This window comes from Gymnoscopelus braueri, assembly GCF_963280865.1.
Source record: "Gymnoscopelus braueri genome assembly, chromosome: 22".
Taxonomy (NCBI): domain Eukaryota; kingdom Metazoa; phylum Chordata; class Actinopteri; order Myctophiformes; family Myctophidae; genus Gymnoscopelus; species Gymnoscopelus braueri.
In genome coordinates this window covers 30548320-30572263 of record NC_137624.1, presented here as the reverse complement: position 1 = coordinate 30572263, position 23944 = coordinate 30548320, and the positions used below count along the sequence as shown (strand labels likewise).

Genomic DNA, 23944 nt, shown 5'->3' with positions numbered 1-23944 from the left:
CGCTTCAGTGACCCTTCACCTCCCTACCGCTCCCATTCCTGACATACCAGCCGTGACTCTCGAGGGTCTTGGTGGCTCTGAGGGGCTCGGCAGCTCCGAGGGTCCCAAAACTGCCCGTCAATCCAATATACTGACAATGGCAGTAAAACATCTCTCAACATCTTTACAGAATGGCTCTGTTAAGAGATGTCTATAAGAGGGTCTCTGTGTGTGTGCGCATGCGTGCACGTGTGTGTGTGTGTGTGTGTGGTGTGTGTGTGTGTGTGTGTTTGTCCGTAGTCTCACAAACTGCTGGACCGATCAGTGCCAAATTATCTGTCACTGACGGCCAGTGCTTTCAGAGAGGGCCCAAAGCAGCATCAACAAGGAGAGAGCTGGAGCCCACGTGTCATCTTAAAAACGAGTTATTGAAGTTTCGACAGCACAGTGTCTTGACCCTGAAGAAGACACTGTGCTGTCAAAATGTCATGAACTAGTGTAGCTCCTATTAAAAGATCTTAAGATGACCTGTGTGCTCCAGCGCTTTCCTTTTTTAATATATATTTTTTAATTGTGGTGTGTTCGCTGGTGTCATGTGTCAATGCCAATGTAATAATGTATTAAAGTAGCTACTGTAAAGAGTAGACAAAGATTCCCAAACGCTCGCGTGTGTGTGTGTGCGTGCGTGCGTGTGTGCGTGTAGCTGTGTGCATATATTTCCTTGTTAGAGTTCAGTGGGATCAGTTTATTTGTGACTGTCCATGTCTGAGCTTATGTGTGATATTCTTATTGGCAAATTAGAAGGGCAGATGTCCCTGCTCCCATGGCAGTCAGCAATTAGGCTAATGAGGTACATAACGAATGGAGACATCACATCATATGAGAGCGGTAATTAATTAAGTCTAAAAATAGTTCTCCATCAACACCTTTTGCTGATCCTGTAATACTGTCTGTCTGTCTGTCTGTCTGTCTGTCTGTCTGTCTGTCTGTCTGTCTGTCTGTCTGTCTGTCTGTCTGTCTGTCTGTCTGTCTGTCTGTCTGTCTGTCTGTCTGTCTGTCTGTCTGTCTGTCTGTCTGTCTGTCTGTCTGTCTGTCTGTCTGTCTGTCTGTCTGTCTGTCTGATAGTGTGGGACTGATGATGTCACACCTCTATAGAAACATGTATTGACTCAGATATCTTCCTAAAGCACTTGTGCTGTAGATAAACCCACATCCTGAGCATCAGTGTTTCACGGTACAGGTTGATTTGGAACCAGTGTCATGGAACCATTTCAAACTATGTTATTTCCTGTTTGTCCTACTTGTGTTCTCTCTCTCTATCTCTCTCTCTCTCTCTCTCTAGCTATAAGCACTAGACTAGTTAGCGTGTATTCTGTCTGGTTAGCTCGTTCTCTTTGGTCTTTTGTGTTCTTTGCATGTGCGGTTCCACAATGCTCTACTTTGCAGGTTACAGAGACTTAAGGACTTTGAACAAACTGTTCTGTGCCTGACCTAGTTTTATTACAGTTTTCCATTGCAGGCAAAAAGTTATAGTTTTACTGAAAAGCATGGGGAATTTATGTTGGCATCCTTTCAGAACTAGGCCAAAAGGATGGAAAACGTCAACGGATAATGGAGTGGAGTGCTCCTCAGGTAGTTGAAGGCGTACGGGCCTAATGATAATGAATAACTGTTCATAGAGAATAAACAGAACAAATGCCATGACAAAGGCTAACAAATTGGTTACTGTCACTTTAAGTAAATTATAGCAAAGAACTAGAACTCTATAACAAAACGATTTGTTTGCTACTGTACGTTGACACTAGAGAGACTGGGACCGAAACACAAGTTATTGCATTCAGTGCAGAATCTGACACTGTACATTTCAGAGAGCATGCAAAAGAACAACAGGAGAAATAATACTGTACATCCGGCCCATGGCCCACTATCAGGTCTGGACCAGTGACCCCACCTACATCTGTGTGGGGGGTACATAGACAATAATCATTGACATGCTGCCCGCCCGGCCAACCTTCCCACCACACTGTTCTATTTGCAGGCGTCTCCGCCACTGAAATTTATTTCGGGCACTTGAGAGCTACCTGGTGGTAGAGGAGAGACTGATTGTTGAAATAGAGAAATATATCTATTTGTACGGCACACAATCCTGTCATTATAAAAAGCCTTCCCAAAAAAACAGAATGCCTGGGCGAGCCGTATCTCTTGAGATAAAGAAATTGGGCCCCTTCCTTACTTCCTTCACAGTTGCTACCAATGATACTAATGAAGGTTCTGTCCCATTTAGTGTAACACAAAATGGAATTTCAAGGACCCCCATAACTCTGAGAGTGTACAAATGAAACCAAATGGACCCTTACAGGTCCATTTGGTTCCACTTGTACACTCTCAAGAGTTACACACCAGTAAGGGGCCATTTGGAACCTCTTCAAGGAACTATGAGGGTCCCTGGACCACACTCGGGAGACCCACTGGTGTAGCAGAGTGTTTCCAGTGAGCCAACATGCACAATATCAGCACCTTGACTCTGTTTGACCAGAATGGAACGGAGCCTTCATTGGTATCATTGGTAACACCTGTGAAGGAAGTAAAGAAGCGGCCCAATTTCTTTACAGTGTGCATACAGCCTATGCAGGAATCAAGTTGCCGGAATACACCAAAAATGTCCCGCACTCTGTGTGTTCTAAAAATGGTGTTCTCCCTGCAGTGTTTTATCATTCCATATGCTGTACCACTGTATGATATGCAGTTACTACATGAACACACTCCCCTTTGAAGTTGATACTCTTTTGATGTAGTTCTTAACTACACACTTCTTTGGACAATGATCAAAGCTCAGACTGAGCTCCCTGTCAGATGGAAGCCAAACAACAAGTTGTTAAATAAATTCATTGCCATAATCACTACACGACCGCATACATTACATCTAATCATTTTAACTTTTGTAACTTTTAACTGCAAGTTTATTCCAGATGAGGTACCTCTCCAAGGACCTCTGCTCAGCTATTAAGCTTACTGAAATAGCCTGAAGTCAGTCAACCGTGTAATGTTGAAATAAGCCCAGCACCCTCAGTGGAGTAACTTGAGCTGCGCTGGGTTTGTACAGGGATTGTGTTGTGTTCTTTAATAGATTAATACAGTGTTTGCCAAACAGTGGGTTGGGACCCATTTTGGGCCACACAGCCATTTTTAAGGGTCGCAAGTATTTGTTTTCTTCCTATATTTAAAAATATATATATTTCTATATTTTCACAAATAAACTAAATATTTCGTAAATTAAAAGAGAAATCTAATAAAAAACATTCAAAAGAATAGTGAAAACATGTACGCGTTGTGAGCTTGTAGAATGGCTATTTTAACTATTTTTTAAATAGGGCTTATAAGTTATTAATTCACAATGTATTTTTGTAAGTTTGGGTCCCAGGGAGACGACACAATTATCTTTTGTTTCTCAGCTGAAAAGGTTTGGGAACCCCTGGATGAATACACACAGTACCATTCCCTCACTTCCCTCACTGTTTAAAAGGAAGTAAGGATGGAATAGTATTGTGTTAATTGTATCATTCATGTACTGTGCAAATCTACTTGCAATGACAAAGAAGAGTGGTCTTTCTGCTCTCCTCTCTATTGTTTGGCAGTGAGGATCCAGGGTGGTCTTGCCTACTTGTTGTTGCCTTGCCTACTTGTTGTTAACTAGTTGTACGAGCTCTTGTTTCATTGTTTTATTGGATCGTGTTTATTCGATACACTTATTTGTTTGAGCTTTTGCTCATTTGATTTTCCTATTTGTCTCATCTGTTTAAGAAAATAGGTACAGTAGCTGATATATTGCACTTTTACCTTAGCGCTACTGTAGGTATACTCTTAGTTGCTTGTTTTAGAAGAGAATGCACTTAAGACTTCTGGTGATTAGTAGTTTTGTTCCCTACCTATGTTGAATGCACTTACTGTAAGTCGCTTTGGATAAAAGCGTCTGCTAAATGACTCTAATGTAATGTAAAACAAACGCATGTGGTTGATCTGTCTACACAAGCCGAGTGAGACAGCAACTTGAGACAAACGTTACCTGCGTGTCCTTCATTAAGCTGCAGGGTAAACAAGTCCACACAGCAGTCAAAACAACCCAACTAATCTCAATCTGTCTGGGTCTTGTTATCTCCTCGAGTTTGCCAGATGGATCTGTTTTGTAATAACCGAGTACGTTAAACATATGTTATGTATAACATACATTTACATGAGGTTAGTCTACTGGTGGACTAACCTCATGTAAATATATGTTATGCATAACATAAATACAGTTGCACAATATTTATTTTCATTTTTAGGATATTAGTAGATTTGAGTAAATATACTTTCTATATATTGTCTCTACAATTCTACACTGTATTGTTTCTTTTCTGAGGTTTCCACGTTTTAAAAGTCATACCACACCCATCTTTAGAGTAAGCCTCACTAATTATTGGTCGTGCGATCGTGTTGCTCACAGACGTTTTTACGAAGTTATAAATCAGGCTTTAGATCAGTGGTTTCCAACCTTTTTTCTGGATCAGGGTCCACTTGGAAATCTTGAAAATATCCAGACTTTGGTTTGCCAGTAGGTTTGCCAATTATTTGGGGGCCACAGTATCCTCGCAGTCCACCAGTGTGGTCCCTGGCCCACAAGTTGGGAAATCGCTGCTTTTACCCATTCAATCCGGTAACGCATCTGTGTCATTCTAGATTTTAGCTATAACTATTATTTTATACATTGGCTATTCAAAAATATCAGATATACAAGCTCATAGCGTGGCACCGAGTGCCACGCTATGAGCTTGTAGATCTGCTATATATATATTTTTTTAATCTTGAAAATGTGTGCAAATCTTTGAATACATATATCTTTTTAAACAAACAAACTCAAATCTTTGCTTCTGGAGACCCCTGGAACAAAATATTTGACAAATGTTGGCTTTAAAAATATATGTATATTCAAAGATTTGCACAAACTTTCATGGTTTTTCTAAAAAATAGCAGATCTACAAGCTCATAGCGTGGCACTCGGTGCCGCGCTATGAGCTTGTAGATCTGCTATTTTTGAATAGCCAAAGAAATCTAAAATGACACAGATGCGTTCCCGGAATGAATGGGCCGTTAAACAAACCTACAGTAATACCTCTACAGTATATATATCCCTCTGTGCTTTGACTGCATGCTATAATGGAACTATGTGTTCCAACAAGGGGCATTGAGTGTATTTGTGTGGCATATAGTAGAGCATCTTACCAGGGCTTTGGTCTCCTCTTCATCTTTGTAATAGAAGAGCTGCTCTCCGCGCAGGACAAACCAGCGTGTGTGCCAGCTCTTCACAAAGCCTCCTTGCTTCTTCAGCCACCCACATCTGATGACACTGGACTTCCCGGGGCCCTGAGTGTGGGTTTGGGTGACGGCCTGGCCTCCGCCGCCGCCGCTGTGCTGGGTGGGACTGCTGGGCGACTGGACGGACTGCTCTTCCATTGTCAGGCCGGGATTAGGAGCTCCGTAACCTGTGGGAGGCAGATTTTTTTTTTTTAAGATTAAGAAATAGTAGATATACAAGCTCATAGCGCGGCACCGAGTGCCCATTCAATCCGGGAACGGATCCGTGTCATTTTAGATTTTAGCTATAACCATTATTTTATACTTTGGCTATAAAAAAATTGCAGATCTACAAGCTCGCTATGAGCTTGTAGATCTGTTATTTTTTTTTTATCTTGAACATTTGTGCAAATCTTTGAATACATACACATTTTTGAAACATTTTTAACTCAAATCTTTGCTTCTGGAGGTCCCTGGAACACAATATTTTACAAAAGTTCGCTTAAAATATATATATATATATTCAAAGATTTTCACGATTTTTCAATGATATCAGATCTATAAGAAAAATACCAAATGCCAAATACATATCATTTTGGGGGTCCTTGAGATGGAAAAATTGGAGCACCACTGATATAGCAACAGACTGTTAGGATTTAGAAAACATTTTTAGATATGTATTTGGCCGCGGATTTTTTTTTCTTTCCGTTTTACATGTACGTCACGTTTTGCAAAAATGCATGAGAAAACATGAATCAGATAAAGTCTGCAGATATAGCGGTGATGAATAGAGTACTGTTCCACTGTGGGGGGGTTGAAATGGTAGCTCAGTGCCATAGAACATCAGATAAAATGTTCAGCAAAAACACAACGCTTATCTATAGGGTCAGATCTAACGCAGCCGCATTACGCCATGCTGTGCATATTTCTGTTCTCTGGTTTATTCTCCGTTATTATTTTGGTAATCTTCTTGGAAAGCCAATGTCTCGTATACAGTGTGTGAGGAGGCGCAATGAGAAGAGCGCAGGAACGGAGATGTGGGAGGAGGCATTTGTAGGCCAGATAACAACAAACTCATAATCCTTTAACTGTTTACCACTATTCTCTCTCTTTCTCCTCTTCTACACCTGTCTTTCCATCGTCGACTCCCTCCGCCCTCCTGCTTTTGACTAAAGTCTGCCTAGTATCTGCATCTTTTCTCAAATATCTCACAAAAATGAAAATCATATCAGTGTTTATGATCTCAACATGATGAAGACTTATTTGACCTTATTGGTCTAACCTTTGACCCACCAAAACTGCCAAAATTATAGCGATACAGTTAAAACAACAACCTCCGTTTCTGCTGTCAATATCAAACAATTACCAGTTTAGGCCCTTGGGAAGCAACGATGATGACGTGTGCACAAGACACTGGGTTAGGAAAGGATTTTTTTCTGGTCCCGTTAATGGAAAATAGCGTTTACAGCTTTACCCCGCTGATGGCTGCTCAGCTTGGATGAGTTCTCCGGGGGTGGGGGACTTTGGTGGGGGACGTTGGGGGCGTTGAGGGTTAAGTGTCTTGATCAAGTAGTCAGGGACACTTGGACACATATACTGGGGGAGCCAGGGTCTTGAACCAGAAACCTTCAGATTCCTTGACAGCCTCTCTATCCACTCAGCTACAGCCACATAAATCGATAAATATGGTGACAAGCTCACAATGCGTCGCATGGCGACGCATTGCGAGCTTGTAGATCGTCTATTTTCGAATGGCCATAATGTATACAGTATAAGGCTGAAGTGGTTAATGTATGTTTTGTAATTATAATCAAAATCTACAAAGTTACTAGTAACTAAATAATTGTAGTGGAGTAAAAGTACAATATTTGCCTCTGAGATGTAGTGGAGTAGAAGTAAAAGTATTGGAAATTGGTAATACTCAAGTAAAGTACAGTACTTGAGTACATGTACTTAGTTACTTTACACCACTGCCTGTTTTAGAGGCTGAGCACATTCACACTGTTAAACTGACAATGGGCGTGAGTCGCGTGACAGTCATGTTTTTTTTTGCTACAGTCAGCGTTAAATGCTGCCAATGTTTTCTGGAGGTTTGTTTTAAGCTTGGCCTGGTGGTGGCGGTGGTGTGTGGGGGGAGGAGGGGGGGGTTGTCCAGATGACCCAGAGAACCAGATGAGGACCAGATGTTGTGGCACAACAAGGTTTTCATCCAGTCAGGACTGGAACAAGTGCAGCAGGTCTGCTGCTGTGGTGGGCTTTGTTCTGGCCCTGACCCCCCCCCCCACACACACACACACACACACACACACAGTCACAAGCCAAGGACACTGGCACAGAACAGATAGATGTTAATCCCATTAAGACCTGAGGCCGATTCTACAAATGTCTTCAGATTTTTTGTGCTATCTGGGATTCGAAGGCGGGTCTTCTGCATGAGAGACCAGATTTCTGCCGCTCTGTCAAGAGGCAATCTCCGCTTGGTCAGGGGGATTATTACCCTTATGAGCCTCAGGCAGTACTCGTCAACCAGTAAAGTCCTACCTGACACCAAGGTATTTACTGGAGAAGGGAGACCACCTCCAAAGACTGCAGATGTGCTAGTTATAATTGTATATTACTCTGCCATAGAGCAGTGGTTCTCAAACCTTTTCATGTCAAGGACCCCCAAAATGATATGTATTTGGCCGCGGACCCCGCAAAATATTTTGTTCCAGGGACCCCCCAGAAGCAAAGATTTGAGTTAAAAATGTTCACTTAAAAAATATATATATATATTTAAAGATTTTCACAAATGTTCATTTAAAAAACATAGCTCATAGCGTGGCACTCGGTGCCGCGCTATGAGCTTGTAGATCTGCTATTTTTGAATAGCCAAAATATAAAATATGGATAAAGGGGTTAAAATGATTGTGACACTTTATTAAGAAATTTTGCTGGGGACCCCCCCCCCCCCCCAAGGACCCCTGGGGGTCTCCACTTTGAGAACCAATCACAGAGAGATTGGTTAAAACAATATTTTATTCATTAAAATAAGCTCCACATTGCAGCTTTAATTTAACCGGTGCATATGGTTACATTTGTACACTCTCTCTGAGTTATAAATAGATAAATTAACACTGAGGACAGTGAAATTGTCGGTGTTGATTTACGTAAAACATGGGACACAAATGGACCTCCAGCAGCACTGTGATCAGTGAACCCTCAAAACAGAGAGTACAGCACTGGTCTCTAACTGTACTTTACTGTTAATAACTGATAGATCGTCATTACTAAGTTACTCCTTACAATGGTGCATTTTTATGTACAATGTGATTTACGCAGTGTTTCCCAACCTATGGTCGAGGCCCCCCTTGGGGGGCGCCAAAGATCACAGGGCCAAGTCTGTTTGGGTGTAGTCCAAACTTTTCAACATCCATTGCACAAATTCATCGCTAACTCCCACATTCTCTACGTACTGTAGCAAAAATAGCCGAGCTACGTTCTAAGTTTGTAGATCAGCTATTTTTGCTATTCAGTGTACGAGTAGAGGGCTTAAGTGGTTAAACGTGTATTGAAAAACACAAGTCAGAGTGTGTGTGTGAGTGTGCGTGTACGTGTGTGTGCGTGCGTGCATTTGTGGGGGTCTCAGCTGTGTCAGATGTAAGAAGTGAAGCAGGGGGGGATATTGGGAACCACTGATTTACAGGATTAATTATAAATGTGTGGTTAATAAGATAATAGCTTTCCAAAATAAGTTCTTTGGACTGATTAAACTCCTAAGAAATTCCGCCGGCTCGGACCTGACCACAGCTCAACGTCCCACAGGAACAGGATTATGTATCAGAAATCCATCAGACTTGGCAAAAATAATGCCAAGTACATTTTGTACCGAGAGTATTAATGCGGCGAGAGATTCTAGACCTTATGTCACCGCCAACCGGATGAAAGTCATTCACTTCTAAAACTTTATAGCTTTGGTAGAATAACAAACAAACCCCATCCATCTCACATGGAACACAGCTGTGGCTCTCAGAACCGTATCCTTTGTCTCTGTAAAGGACACAATGTAACTGTGAACATAAGAAGTCAGTGTGCTTGTGTGTGTGTGTGTGTGTGTGTGTGTGTGTGTGTGTGTGTGTGTGTGTGTGTGTGTGTGTGTGTGTGTGTGTGTGTGTGTGTGTGTGTGTGTGTGTGTGTGTGTGTGTGCCGTTGCGTGTGTACTTGTATTACTGTACTTGAGGGCCTTAAAGATTTGAAGAGTTAGGATTACAATTAGGAAAAGATGTTGGCGTCAGGGTCAGGAAGAGGCATTTAGAGGTTATGTTTTTACAAATGCCATTCATAAATCCCTTACAAGTATAGTAATACAAACGTGTGTGTGTGTGTGTGTGTGTGTGTGTGTGTGTGTGTGTGTGTGTGTGTGTGTGTGTGTGTGTGTGTGTGTGTGCGCACGGGTGTGGGGGTGTGTGGGTGTGTGGGTGGGTGTGTACAGTAATCTACGTATAGGCATGTGCGTACGTGCGTGCGTGCGTGCCTATATACGCAGGCCTATGTGCATGAGTTTCTGTTTTGTGTATAATCCTTTGTCCGTCTCATGTGCCTCATGCCCTGTTCAGTATAAAAGGCCCCATTGATGAAGCCTAATGAATAAAATATTTACAATAGTCTAGCGAATAGGCATGGGGCAGGCTACGTATCAGTAATAATTCTATCCATCACAACAACCAAAAGGATCAAAAAAAGAATAGTTTAGAACAGAAATATGAATATAGCCAGTGGTGATTTTGAGGATTCAAGCCAACACGTACTGGTAGAGGTATTGATGGCCAGTGGCCATTCAAGATACAGTAGGTGTTTTAAGAATCTATCTAAATAGATTTTTCTCACGCTATCTGTCTGTGGGCTCACCCTGTGGGCTATAGAGCATATTCACATGCCAGCCATTTTGCTCTTGCTTAATACATCCCCTATAAACATGCTGGGTAATAGTTCAACATACACACGCACGTGCACACACGCATACACACGCGCACGCACACGCACACGCACGCACACGCACACACACATAACTAACCCCACAGAGAGATAACCCCAAAGTTTTCCCAGAATATTGTACAGTTTTTGTAAACAGGATGTGACAGTAAAAAACTAAACTATATGACAGTCTAAGAAAATAAGATCATTTCAGTGCACACAAGTATGAAACGAAATGGATCTGGTTCCTATCATTTTTAGTTAGTTAGTTTCACAAACCTATCGTTCAACTACTGTATATCCGTAACATATCATCAATTACTATACTACATAACTATATACTTAGTTGACTGGAGTCCCCCAGGGCTCTATGCTAGAACCCTCCTATTTTACCCTTGACACTAAATATCTTTGCCAAAAATAGCCGATCTACAAGTTCACAATGTGACACGTTGTGAACTTGCAGAACTGCTACCTATTTGTGCTGAATGTTCGTTAGGGAAGAGAGAGCTTATTACAATCTTTGCAATTCACTCTATGAATAGGATATTGACCCATCTTTAGCATTAGGAGGTTCACTGCTTGCACAGGATATTTGTTCCCCATATGGGAATGTGAGGGAGCTCCCCCGGCACACAGAAAGCACTAGAAGACCAATGTTTAACATCTCTTTGTTAGAAACCCGCACCCCAGCTTGGAAGAAATGAGAGAACTAGCCTCGCACCACAGATGTGACTAGAAAGGGGTGCTCCGGCCCTGCAGGTGGCGCAGTGGTAAAAGTCCCTGCCCACCCGCTTTGTCGGGCGTCTTATGCGAACACAATTGGCCCGTGTTCGAGGGAGGGAAGCCGGGAGGGAAGGGTGATATTGGTCATTGGGCACTGTACTCCTATGGGTTGCGGCGGCACCTGTCAGCGGGGAGTGTTGGGCGGGAGGAGTGGGACGAAGGCCTTAAGTCCTCCCGGTGGAGGCTCCTCACTGGCAGGTGAGTCAGTGGTATACAACAACAGTGATAACACAGAAATGTGTGAGGGGAGGGATCAATTGGCATAACGTGACTAAATTGTGAAGAAAGAAGGGGGTAAATATATAATTGGCTATAATTGACTATAATTGCTTTTTGGCTATGTGTGGTTTAGAGGCCCCTCAATATGTGATTCAAATGTGGGGTCAGACGATGTATTCATGATTTATTAGACTTTTTGTAAAAAGAAAAGAAAAGAAAAAAGGCCCCTCCCACAAACATTGGAAGCCAATTATAACCAATTGGTAAATCAAAAATCTGTATGATACATATTTATCACACAAGTCCAGTGATCATGATTCAAAGAATTCAGGTGTTGGAATAGATACAGATAGTGAAATGTATAATTCTCTGGAAGCCATTGTGTGTAGCTTAGACTTCGATTTTGGGTAGTTTAAAACCAAATCACCAAGATCACTTTGATATCGATCTGTGAGGATAGAAATATTTCAACAAATCATTTCGTATAAAATACCGTATTCTATGTCAATAAGAAGTATAAGTTTGATTAATCAAATAATATCTTAAACATCCCAAATCCAAATCTGATCCACTCAGATAGGGCTTAAAAGTTTTTGAACTCTTGGGCCCTGGTTATCAATAAACCCACGATACCCACGATACTTTGAGGGTCGTATGTGGTCACAGTCACACAACAAAACTGTTTCTCTCATCTCAAACCTGAAGCGTCACTTAAGATCCATAATGGCTCCCAGATGAACGTGCACACATAAATTCTTAATTTATTTCCTTTAGCGAGTGACAGACAGTGCCATTACCGCAGCCAGACCATCTGTCTTTTCTGTCTACAGTCTTTGGCACCGCCGTCTCACAGCTGCTCCGCTCCATATAGGCCACAGTGCATGGCGGTTAATGCCCCTACCAGCTCTCTGTGGGCACTGAGGTGCCCATGCTGTGAAACCCACCCCAAAAAAAAATCACCAACATCACTGGTTGAGACAGCAGCACTTAATAGTCCAGTGACCAGTGGTGTAAAGTAACTAAGTACTATACTTGAGTACAATTTTGAGGTATTTGTACTTTACTTGAGTATTTCCAATTTCCAATACTTTAACTCCACTACATTTCTGATCCAAATATTATACTTTTACTCCACTACAATTATTTGAAAACTTTAGTAACTAGTTACTTTTTGGTTTAGATTATTACTACAAAACATACATTAACCACTTCAGCCCTATATACATTTTGGCCATTTGAAAATAGCAGATCTACACATTGTGAGCTTGTAGATCTGCTATTTTCAAAAGATTCGAAAACTTGCATAATGAGTACTTTTGTACATTTTGATGCCAATACTTTATTGTGAATTCCGGACTTTTACTTGTAACAGAGTATTTCTATATTGCAGTATTGGTACTTTTACTTAGGTAAAAAGAATGTAGTAATTTTTCCACCACTGCCAGTGACTCCCAACCTTTTTTTCATTTCGAGGACCCGCAGTTTGATATGCAGGCCACAGACCTTCATTTGATACCATTTTCCAAATCTCTGGGACCCCCAGTCTACACTGTAGAATCACTGTTTGTTTATTTAACAACAGACCCATAAGGGTCTGTAGTTATATGGAACTCTGGTGGTCCCTGGACCTGATGTTGAGAACCAGTGTGAGTTAGTCTTTGCAGGTGTGGTGATACCTCCTTTGGCAGCCCGAGAGATGAACCCTTACGTACGGGTCCATTTGGTTTCTAACTATCAATCGGCTCTCAGAGTTACAGTTCCATTCGTCCACGCTCGAGTTAAATTCAACACTGAGGACTTTACGGTGCAGATTGAGGTCCCAGCAAAGCATAATAATATTTCAATTCAAACACGGGTCCGTGGTCTATACAGTGCATATCAAATGGGGGGGTTCTTTGAAATTTTAAAGTTTCAGAATCACTACTGTAGACCGTGCCAGTACCTTCTGTCTGTGAAAATAAGCAATAGACACAAGTGGTCATATAGACAAACTTTTCTAACCATCCAGCAATGATGTAAAAAGGCTTTAAATAGAACCACACTCCCTGCCTTTGTCCCATGTGGGGCATGGGGATGCCCCCTTGTAGCATGTGTGCTGTGTCTGCATGTGCTTAAGACAAATATAACCCTCTGTTACCAAAGCTATGAGCTGGAGCAGCTTTCTGGATCATCAGGGCCCACTTGAAAATCTCGAAAGCGTTCGTGGCCGCGTGCATTAAATTGCTATTCAAAAATAGCAGAGCTCATTTTATAGTAAAAATGTGTGCAAAAATCTTTGCTTCTGGGAATTCTACAAATGTCTTCTAAATCCTAACAGTTTTTTTACAGAGTTAAAAATGTTTATATATATTCAAAGATTTGCACACATTTTCACAATTTATTTCCCCAAAAATAGCGGATCTACAATAGCCAAAGAAATCTAAAAATGACACAGATGCGTTCCCGGATTGCATGGGTTAAATCAGTGGTTTTCAACCAGTGGTCCGGGGACCACCAGTGGTCCTTGAGGGGGTACCAGGGGGTCCCCAGCGAAATTAGTTAACATAGTCACAATCATTTTTAACCACTTAGCTTTGGCTATTCAAAAATAGCACCGAGTGCACCGAGTGCCGCGCTATGAGCTTGTAGATCTGCTATTTTTGAAAAACCTTGAAAAAGTGTGCATATCTTTGAATATTTATATTTTTTAAAGCGAAAATTAACCGATATCTTTGCTTCTGGGGGTCCCTGGCACAAAACATTTTCAAATGGGGGTCCGCGGCCAAATGTATATCAATTTAGGGGTCCTTGGCATGAAAAAGGTTGATAGTTGGTTGGTAGTGTTTTGCCAATCATTTGGGGGCCCACTAGCAATATCCTCACACAGCCCACCAATAGGTCCCCGGCCCACAGGTTGGGAACCACTGAGCTGGAGAGAGTTTGAGGGTTTTCTGTTGAAACAGTTCACAGAGGTGTGAGGCTGTGAGCAGGGTGTGGTTTACGGCTGTGATGTTTAACGTTTGTTTATGTTTACTGCTGTGTGATGTTTGCCAGTCAGGGGTCTCAGAGAGGACAAGCAGGGTTTTCACACAGCAGTCAGGTTCATTATGTGTAAATAAAGTGTGTGTTACGGACACTAAACACAAGCATAATGCAATGCGTGTCCTGTCCACGTACGCACGCACAGTCGCACACATGCACACAAACAGGCATGCATGCACAGGCACACACACAGGCTCGCACAAGCACATGCACACCCACACATACATGCACACGCACAAGCACATGCACACATACATAGTACAGATGACAGTGTCATTGGATCACCAATTCACCATTGGACAAGTTCACCAAAAGGGGCTGTTTTTGTTTACCTTCGTCTCAAATGACTGCTAGACAGACAGAAATATAGACAGAGTACACACACACACACACACACACACACACACACACACACACACACACACACACACACACACACACACACACACACACACACACACACACACACACACACACACACACACACACACACTGAAACATCATGTTTCATGCCTGGTACGAATGTGATGACTCCATGTCTATTTGTCTTCATACGGTCATAGACAGCTATGTGGCCTCTTTATAGCCTAGATTGAATGTGTCCATTTGGCCGGGCCGGGCCGGGCACACACACAGAGAGCCAGCATACTCCCTCCTCTGTCTCTCTCTCTCCAGGCCATGTGTCACACTGTGTCTCACAACTGAACTGGTTCCACCATGACCCTGGGCCCTGACTCATTCCAAATCTGTTCCACAGACATAAAAGTCATGAGAAAAGCTTTATTTAGCCATCATTTATAAGATCGGGATTTTGATCGGGAAGGTCTTTGTCATCAGTGACACATTAGATATCGAGTGAAAGAGCAGACTGACTTTCTCCCAGGAACGTACGAGCGTACGTCAGGGATGAGATGATGGATGTCTGACGTTTGAAGCTGTCTCCAACAGATTCTCAACCTTTTTTTATCTCAAGGATTACCCACTTTGATATGCATTGCTCAGTCTGATTATGCTTTAGGCAACAGACCCCCATTTGACATGATTTTGAACTCACTGCGCGTCTACAAAATGGACCAAATACACCGACTCTCAGAGATACAGACCAGTACGGTCCATTTGGACCCCTGGTGGTCCCCAGACCTCGTTGAGAACCAGCGGTGCTACTTGACAATCCTTGAATGAACGAGCAAATCCGTGACCAGAGCCGGTTAAATAAAGGTGACCTAAAAGATACTAGCGGTGTGACCTGAGAGACGGATCATTATGTCATGCAACTGCAACAAACTTTTGGAACAGCCAAAATACAAATCACATTTATCATGATCTTCATGTCAGACCAGTGGTTCTCAAAGTGGGATCCAGAGAGTGTACAAATGGAACCCATTTGTCCCATTTGTACACTCTCCGAGTTAAATTAACATTGATTTTACAATATAAATTGGGGTCCTAGAGACAGAAATACCATTAAATGGGGGTCCGTAGCCTAATGCATGTCAAACTGGGGGTCCTTGAAATGGTTAAGAGTCACTGCTAGAGCCGTAAAAATCTTCTCTTATGGGGGTCCCTGGCATATCTTTTCAAATGGGGGGTCCGCGGGCTAATAAGTGTCAAATTGGGGGTCCTTGACATGAAAAAGTTTGAGAACCACTGATGTAGTAGACCAATTTATTCTCCTGTTTGCATTCATGTCAAGATTAGAGAACGAGGAGTACTGTGCCCATCATCATGTCCTAAAGATGTTCTTGCACTTGATAAGCTGATCTCTCACAACACACAAGCAGACAGATAGACAGACAGACAGACAGACAGACCTGGGAACAGCAGAGAGCAGCAGCTGACACACGGGCAACCTGATCCCTGCAGCTTTACAGCAGCACAGCTTGTGTACAGCAGACATTCCTGGTGAGGGAGGGGGAGCGCTCGTCACCATTCACTGTCTATTATCTTCTAGCTCAGAGGGGTCTTCAACGTTGTTCAGGCCAAGGACCCCCTAAGCTGAGAGGGAGATGAAGCAGGGACCCCCCCACTACATACTGTATAAAATTGTGTAAACTTTTTCATAGATTTCATAGCTTCATCCTATCATCAGTGTTGTGTAAATTCATGTTTTTTGTTCATTTCAGACATTTAACCACTTAAAACTTCAATAGGCTACTTAGTACTCGATTTTCTCCTTTTCCCCCCTACACCAAACCTCTTTGCCGAAAAATCGCCTCGCAGCTTGTAGATCGGCTATTTTCAGCTAATGTCCCCCTCAGAATAGGGATGCTAGGGTTCAAGTGGTTAATGTAAAAAAACATCCTATCACACAAAGATTTGGGGGACCCCCTATAGTAGCTCTGAGGACCCCCTAGGGGTGCCGAACCCCTGTTCTAGCTCCATCCACAGTGACACACGGTGGGAGAGCCGCTCTCCCTGTCCTCCCACTTTCCACTTTGTGTTTTTCTTTTTTGTCAGATTTTCCTCTGCCCTGTATGTGCTGCACTTCATTTCTCTCTTTTTATTTATTTTCCTCCATATTGCCCGCCTGTCTGTCTGGGTGTGTGCTGGGTGTATTAAGCACATGGACCCTAAAGTCCCTATTCTGGGGGGCGAACATTCGGCAAGACATTTGGTGTGGAGGGGAGAAAGTATTTTTGCGGTGCCACAGATAGAAACCCCATTAGGTTTCCCTATAGAGATTTTTGGAAATATTGATATCAATTATTTAAAGCCTGGAACCAAGCCATCCAGGCTCCTGGTGAATCATATTAATTAAATATTGTATATAATAGAATTATGACCATAACAATGGTCATGATTCATGGGAAATGAATGGGTTTTCTATGTGTGGCACCACAAATAGGCTGCCACTGCTATGCCCTACAGGTTTAAAGTGGTTGAAAGTCACACCTGCAGTCACACTTCACAATAGAATCCTGAGGGTTAATGTAACTCAGAGAGAGTAACAACTGGTCCATACTCTCAGGGTTGAATTCACACCCAGGACCTTGCTGTGTAAGGGACATGTGAGCAGATCAGCATATTAATCCAGTGATGATAGAGTTTCCTTCTGTTTGGTCAGCGCACAGCCGGACGGGACGTCTGTATTTGGACAGCATGTGCAACTGCCTGTCCATCTGTCTGTCCTGTACCGTGTGCCACGATCACGGTGAATCATTCTTATTTAATAGCCTACTCTGCTGTCGCACACTGAAGACAGCAGATCTACAAGCTAACAATGCATCGCGTTGTCGGCTTGTATAGGTCATTATAGATCTATATCTACTCTATTAGATTTAGATCTATTGAAGTATAATGCAGAATATATGTTCCATTGTATAGGCGTGTCATGCACAGAAAATAATCTCGATTCACAATGCGTTGAGGGCTTGTAGATGATGTAGTAATCTGTTTTTATGAAGAGGAATATAAAAAAAAAGTATTCAGAGCTTTTAAAAAGATGCAAAATAAATATTTTGGGGTAAAAAGATTTTACCCCAAAAATAATTCTGATTTTGAAAAAATAATTTTCATAATTTCAGATTTTTTTGTTTTGTTTACATCTGCTGACAAACTGCATGAGTGCTGCCTTATACTAGAAGACGTTACTCAGGGAAATAAGGAACCTTATTCCAGAGGTGTGGCATAAGGCAGATGTGTAATGCGACATCTAGTGGCTAAATGTTGTCTACAGAACCTCAAGCAACCACAAGAACCCTATAGAACCCTATTCTGGGGGAACAATCGTCAGAAAATAGCAGATCTACATGCGCACCATGAGTCACGTTGCGAAGCATTGTGAGCTTGTAGATCGCCTATTTTCCACCAAGAAGAGATATGGTGTAGAGGGGGAAAAGAGCACACCAAGTACAGAGACAACTTGGATTTAAGTGCAAGTGTTCTTATAAAGCAGGGGCCCCCTCAGGGTTCCTTGAGGGGGTTCCAAATGGATTTGGTTCCATTTGTACATTCTCAGAGTTATGGAGGTCCTTGAATTTAACACTGTTTTAAAGTGAACTTTGACCACATATGGAGAGGGGGGTTGCTAAACCTGCCCTGTAAGACAACAGTCCCAGTAGCAACAATAAAGTCATGGCAGTTTGTTGAATAATGGGACCGATGTTTTGAAGATTATAGTTTTCATCAACCTTCACCTGTAATCATAAAGTCTGTCCCACTCATCCCCATCGGGACCACCCAGGTAGTGGACACACGTACACTACATGAATGATTGTTGTGCGTTTGAATCCTCTAGTTACGATATTTCCTCATCTTGAGTATCATTGTCACACCAATTGACAGTGGCCTCAGATGACTCAGTCATTTGAAGAAAAATAAATCACCACTCATCGCTCACTCAAATCTCGACTGAACCTAACGATGATTTGACAAGTGTAGTTTGGATTAGTTGTATTCAGAATCCCTTTCTGTCATCAGAGGCATGTGTAAGTAGTATCATGGTCTCTCTAGTTGTCTTGGAAAGAGAAAAGCACCTCTGCATGGGGTCTGGCTGTGCTTTAAATACATACTGTGTAAGGAAGTGACACACTGACTTAAATATGAAGAAGCCAGCAGTGACATAATGCATTTTATATAATATGTGGTATATTGTAGATTATATGACCACATAACTTGACATAGTTTTATGTAAGCCTATTTATCCTTTGTCTATGCTTAAATTGTAAAAGGCATATGCCTCATACAATATTTATTTCTGCTACTTAAGTAAGTTTTTCCCTCTCATCATTCAGCCTCCTGAGTGACATTGAGAGGGTGTGTGTGTGTGTGTGTGTGTGTGTGTGTGTGTGTGTGTGTGTGTGTGTGTGTGTGTGTGTGTGTGTGTGTGTGTGTGTGTGTGTGTGTGTGTGTGTGTGTGTGTGTGTGAGGACACGACCTCTAAAACACTTGACAAAACACAACCTATACAGTATCCACTTGTGTAACAAATACCTCAGCACACAGATAGCAGATTGCAACAACAGCATCACAAGCAAATCGTGGAATCCTGAGTACAACCTGTACAAATGTAACCAAAATCCACTCTCTCAGTTAAATGAATACTCATTTAACACTGACTCAGATAAAATTGACTCAGTATTTTGCGATATGATGAATTGATGAATTGAATACACAGGACCACAATGGAAACAAGCCCCCCTAGGGCTTTTTTTGTGTTATCCTTTTAACAATCATTGTAAACCATACCTCTGTACAATCTGCAAACTGTTAATAAAGTATTCAATCTATAAAAAAAGAAGTGTACAGTGTAAACCATTGGTTCTCAAAGTGGGGTCCGGGGACCCCCAGGGGTCCTTGGGGGGGTTCCAGGGGGTCCCCAGCAAAATTTGTTAATGTAGCTTCACAATCATTTTAACCACTTTAACCATATCTTATACTTTGGATATTCAAAAATAGCAGATCTACAAGCTCGTACGAGCTTGTAGATCTACTATTTTTTTTAATCGTGAACATTAGATTTTGTGCAAATCTTTGATATATATTTTTCAAGCAAACATTAGTAACTCAAACCTTTGCTTCTGGGGGTCCCTGGAACAAACTATTTTGAGATGGGGGGTCCGCAGCCAAATACATATCATTTTGGGGGTCCTTGACATGAAAAAGTTTGAGAACCACTGGTGTAAACAGTGCCATTTGTGCAGCACAAAAACAGCAGCAACCAGTAACACACTCACCTTTATGAACAGTCCTATGGGACTATATGGTCCTGTGGCTGTCAGATGCGTGGTGGAAGATAATGATATCCAATCCAACTTGAAGCAGACAAATTCAACAACTAAAATCCCTGGTTTGGAACCAACAGAAGCTGTAAGACTAGAGTGTGTCTTCTTCTTCACCTCCTCCTCCTGGGCTGCTGTGGACTCCTCTTCCTTCAGCTGTAGAGTGTGTCTTCTCCTCCTGGGCTGCTGTGGTCTCCTCCATAAGCTTTTGGACAGCCAGCTGACACCAGAGAGAGAGAGAGAGGAGCTGAAGAAGGAAGAAGGAAAGTTTCCCCTCCTGACCTGACCTGACTGCTGCTCAGCCTCAGACCATCTGCGTGCTGACAAACACTCTCCACTGAGTCCACTCTGTCTCCACCGGGACTCCTTCTTCCACGACGCACGGGCACGCACGACAAGGGAGATGGCAGGCAGCCCCCCGACGACAGACAGACAGTCACTGACACCGACACATGGGGCGCTAACTGACTGACTGACGACGGGAGTCAAACACACTCAAGAAGACACGCACACACCGACACTCACTTTCAGCCGCCTGCGCTGTACTACACACTCTTGGCTCTCTGGCTGTTATGTTATGAGGGAGGCAGCTCGCTCACTTACCCAACTCTGTGTGTGTGTGTGTGTGTGTGTGTGTGTGTCGGTGCTGAACAGAGGGAGGGAGGAGTGACTGTTTGGGTGAGAATGTTTGAGGAAGCTCATATCGTCTCCCAAATGAGCAGTGGTGGAAAAAGTACTCAAATTCTTTACTTAAGTAAAAGTACCAATACTGCAATATAAAAATACTCTGATACAAGTAAAAGTCCAGAATTAAAAATGTACTTGAGTAAAAGTACAAAAGTATTGGCATCAAAATGTACTTAAAGTACCAAAAGTAAAAGTACTAAATATTTGAAAATAGCAGATCTACAAGCTCACAACGCGTCGCGATGCGACGCGTTGTGAGCTTGTAGATCGGCTATTTTCAAATAGCCTATGTATAAAATAGGGCTAAAGTGGTTAATGTATGTTTTCTATTGTAATAACTTACACCTGAAAAGTAACTAAAGTTTTCAAATAAATGTAGTGGAGTAAAAGTACAATATTTGCCTCTGAGATGTAGTGGAGTAGAAGTAAAAGTATTGGAAATTGGAAATACTCAAGTAAAGTATAAATACCTCAAAATTGTACTTAAGTACAGTACTTAAGTAAATGTACTTAGTTACTTTCCACCACTGCAAATGAGCAGCGCAACAGACTTTCAGAATTCACAAAGCCCTCAAGCAACCACTCACTCACCATTCACATAATCCGCCCACCTGACCTCGCGCGCGCGCTTGCACACGCACGCACACGTATGTCTTGTTGAATACAAACATTAAAAACTCACTGAAACGGTTATGTAGCCTACAGAAAATAAAGACTTAATGAACTGTTTTTCTTTATACATACAGACAGTGCCTATAAGTCGAAACATTATGTATTGCATCGTCTGTTATATTTTTATGCTGTTTTATTCACATGTTGTACAACACTTTTTTGGTCATTTCTGGTTGTTTTTAAACAAATCTGTCTCACTCGGTTCTCAACCTGTGGCTCGTGACCCCCAGGGGGGTCCCCACATGATTTTTGTGGGTCCCCAGATGACAGTGAAGTGACAATTAAACTTATTAATATCAACCAAAAAAAATAAAGGAAAAAAAAGACCATTACTGCATCAAATGTATCAACAAACTATACTATAAAAACTGGTCAAACATTGGCCAAATTGTCAAATAATATAAGAAAGAGGCAAAAATTAATTCTGGAACACAAACAGTAGTAGATGCACAAACTTGGGAAACTCAACAATAAGTGTTTCAGGACACAGATCACGTATATAGAGCGTCGCAGTTCCCGCCCACTTCCTGTTTTTTTTGGTGCCGGAAGAAAAAACTCAATGCATTTTTCCATTGACATTTCCAAAAATATTTATATCTATTAATTTAAGCCTCGAATCAAGCCATCATGACATGACATGAATCATGACCATAAAACGTTTGATTCTGTGATTTTTTTTTGTTGAAAACGGCAAAACAAAGGGTATTTATTAAATATAGTATATCATATAATTAAATATAAAATTAAAAAAAATCACAGAAAAATACGTTTTATGGTCATGATTCATGTCATGTCATGATGGCTTGATTCGAGGCTTAAATTAATAGATATAAATATTTTTGGAAATGTCAATGGAAAAATGCATTGAGTTTTTTCTTCCGGCACCAAAAAAAACAGGAAGTGGGCGGGAACTGCGACGCTCTATAGGAAGCATCGTCTCCTCCATATGTGGCGACTGCCAATTATCACATACTGAACAGAATTTAGCCAATGACAAAACGCCCACCTTTTTGTCCGTCAGCACTCCTTACGTCAGACTTTGGATGTCACTTTAGCTCTTGGCCTGGGCATACCTGCAATCTGCAGGCCTCTCACAACAAATGTATGGACATTACCGAGGCTTCCAAATATGAACACAAGCAGTTTACATTTGTAACGCTGTATAATAGCATCCTTAAGACATTGGTACTTTAGCACCTTGGTAAGGAATGCCTGATACTTAGTTGTATCCCTGATACTAGTAACCAAGTATAGATCAGGTAAAAGGCAGACACACAGGCCCTCTAGACGGCTTGCCTCCTAGGAGCGACGCCATGACAGCATTGTGTTTCTGACACAGTGACCACCTCAAGCGAGGTGTGAACACTCAGCCTGTGTCTTGGGGAAGGTCATGTGTATCTATGGAGGTTTTAACCAGCTGATTTACACTGATGTCAAGCAGAGTTACTGTCATCTACAAGTTGGATACCACCACAATGGTCTGGTCTTTAATGAACACCACAGGCACTCCGGCAACTGCTCCATATGAACGTAACGCTGCCACCATCATTGGGACAAATTTGGGGTTGAGGACATTTACAACAACACACAGATGCCAACTGTTGACTGAACACGCCTTCGGCACAGTTTCCAAAAGGACACTGGGGTCAGTCATTCATACGTTGCCTATACAATGGAGAGCTGTACATGTTCGGTGGCTGCAAATTCAACCAGATCTTCAATGATCTGTGGAAATTCGATCCAGAGAGCTTCTCCTGGAAGAAGGTTGAGCCCAAGGCAGAAAGCACTCACAGCCATCTCAGATGTATTGGACGCATGGTTGCACGGTGGGAGATCATATCATCCTCTTTGGAGGACAAAAAGCAGTCAGGACTCCCACACAACATCAGCTGGGAGTATAGCAGCCGTGACAAAAAAAAACACAAAAGCCCAATATGAAAAAAAAGGTGGGGGATGGGGAGAGACTACCATCAGGAGGTAGAGTATAGATGGGTTTCCTGTTTGTAAACATGAGAGGATGATGCGCGCGCGGTGGCGGGATGAGCCTGTAGAGGGTGCTATTACCCGCAGCAGCTCTGGCCATTGTACATTCAGAAAATAAATGGTCTTCACCAGGTTTAATGAAAGTAGATTAAATGATGCAGTTTGTAATATCTTCTTTACTCAATAAAAATGATTTGTCGGAAGTTGGATCTGTTTGTATATAATAGCAGCATTATGCCTATTATGCCTATAATAGCAGCATTATGCCTATCTAAATCCCGAAAATAACAATAGAGTGAATGGCGCTTCCGGTTCGTTCTCCCCCGCGCATGCGCAGATTGCACACTCTGCTCTGTGATGACGTCGCGCGGAAACCCATCTATAGCTTGACTCACTTTTGGGTGACACTGTAGTATGGCGAGGTAGGTCATTCATTTATGGGTGGGGGGTGGGACATAAAAAGTTGAAACATGGAGATTTTCTGCCCAAACAGCAACGATATGAGATGTAACAAATTAAAACCATTTGAATCTTGGATGTCTGTGGTTCATTAATAGCACACAAATATGCCCTAGTTTGAAGGTGTGTTCCAG

General features: G+C 42.1%; 1 protein-coding gene across 1 annotated transcript in view; it reads right to left on the bottom strand.

Annotated features, from left to right (window-relative positions):
- The window catches only part of arhgap24 (Rho GTPase activating protein 24), a 97438-nt gene extending 76873 nt beyond the window's left edge, over positions 1-20565 (bottom strand). Inside the window, exons 1-2 of the mRNA XM_080419898.1 lie at positions 19965-20565; positions 5239-5498 (exon numbers count right to left, since the gene is read on the bottom strand). Coding sequence (XP_080276024.1) covers positions 5239-5469 — 231 coding nt within the window. The 5' untranslated portion in view covers positions 5470-5498; positions 19965-20565. The remainder of the gene's footprint in view (positions 1-5238; positions 5499-19964) is intronic.
- Between the last annotated feature and the right edge of the window lie 3379 nt (positions 20566-23944).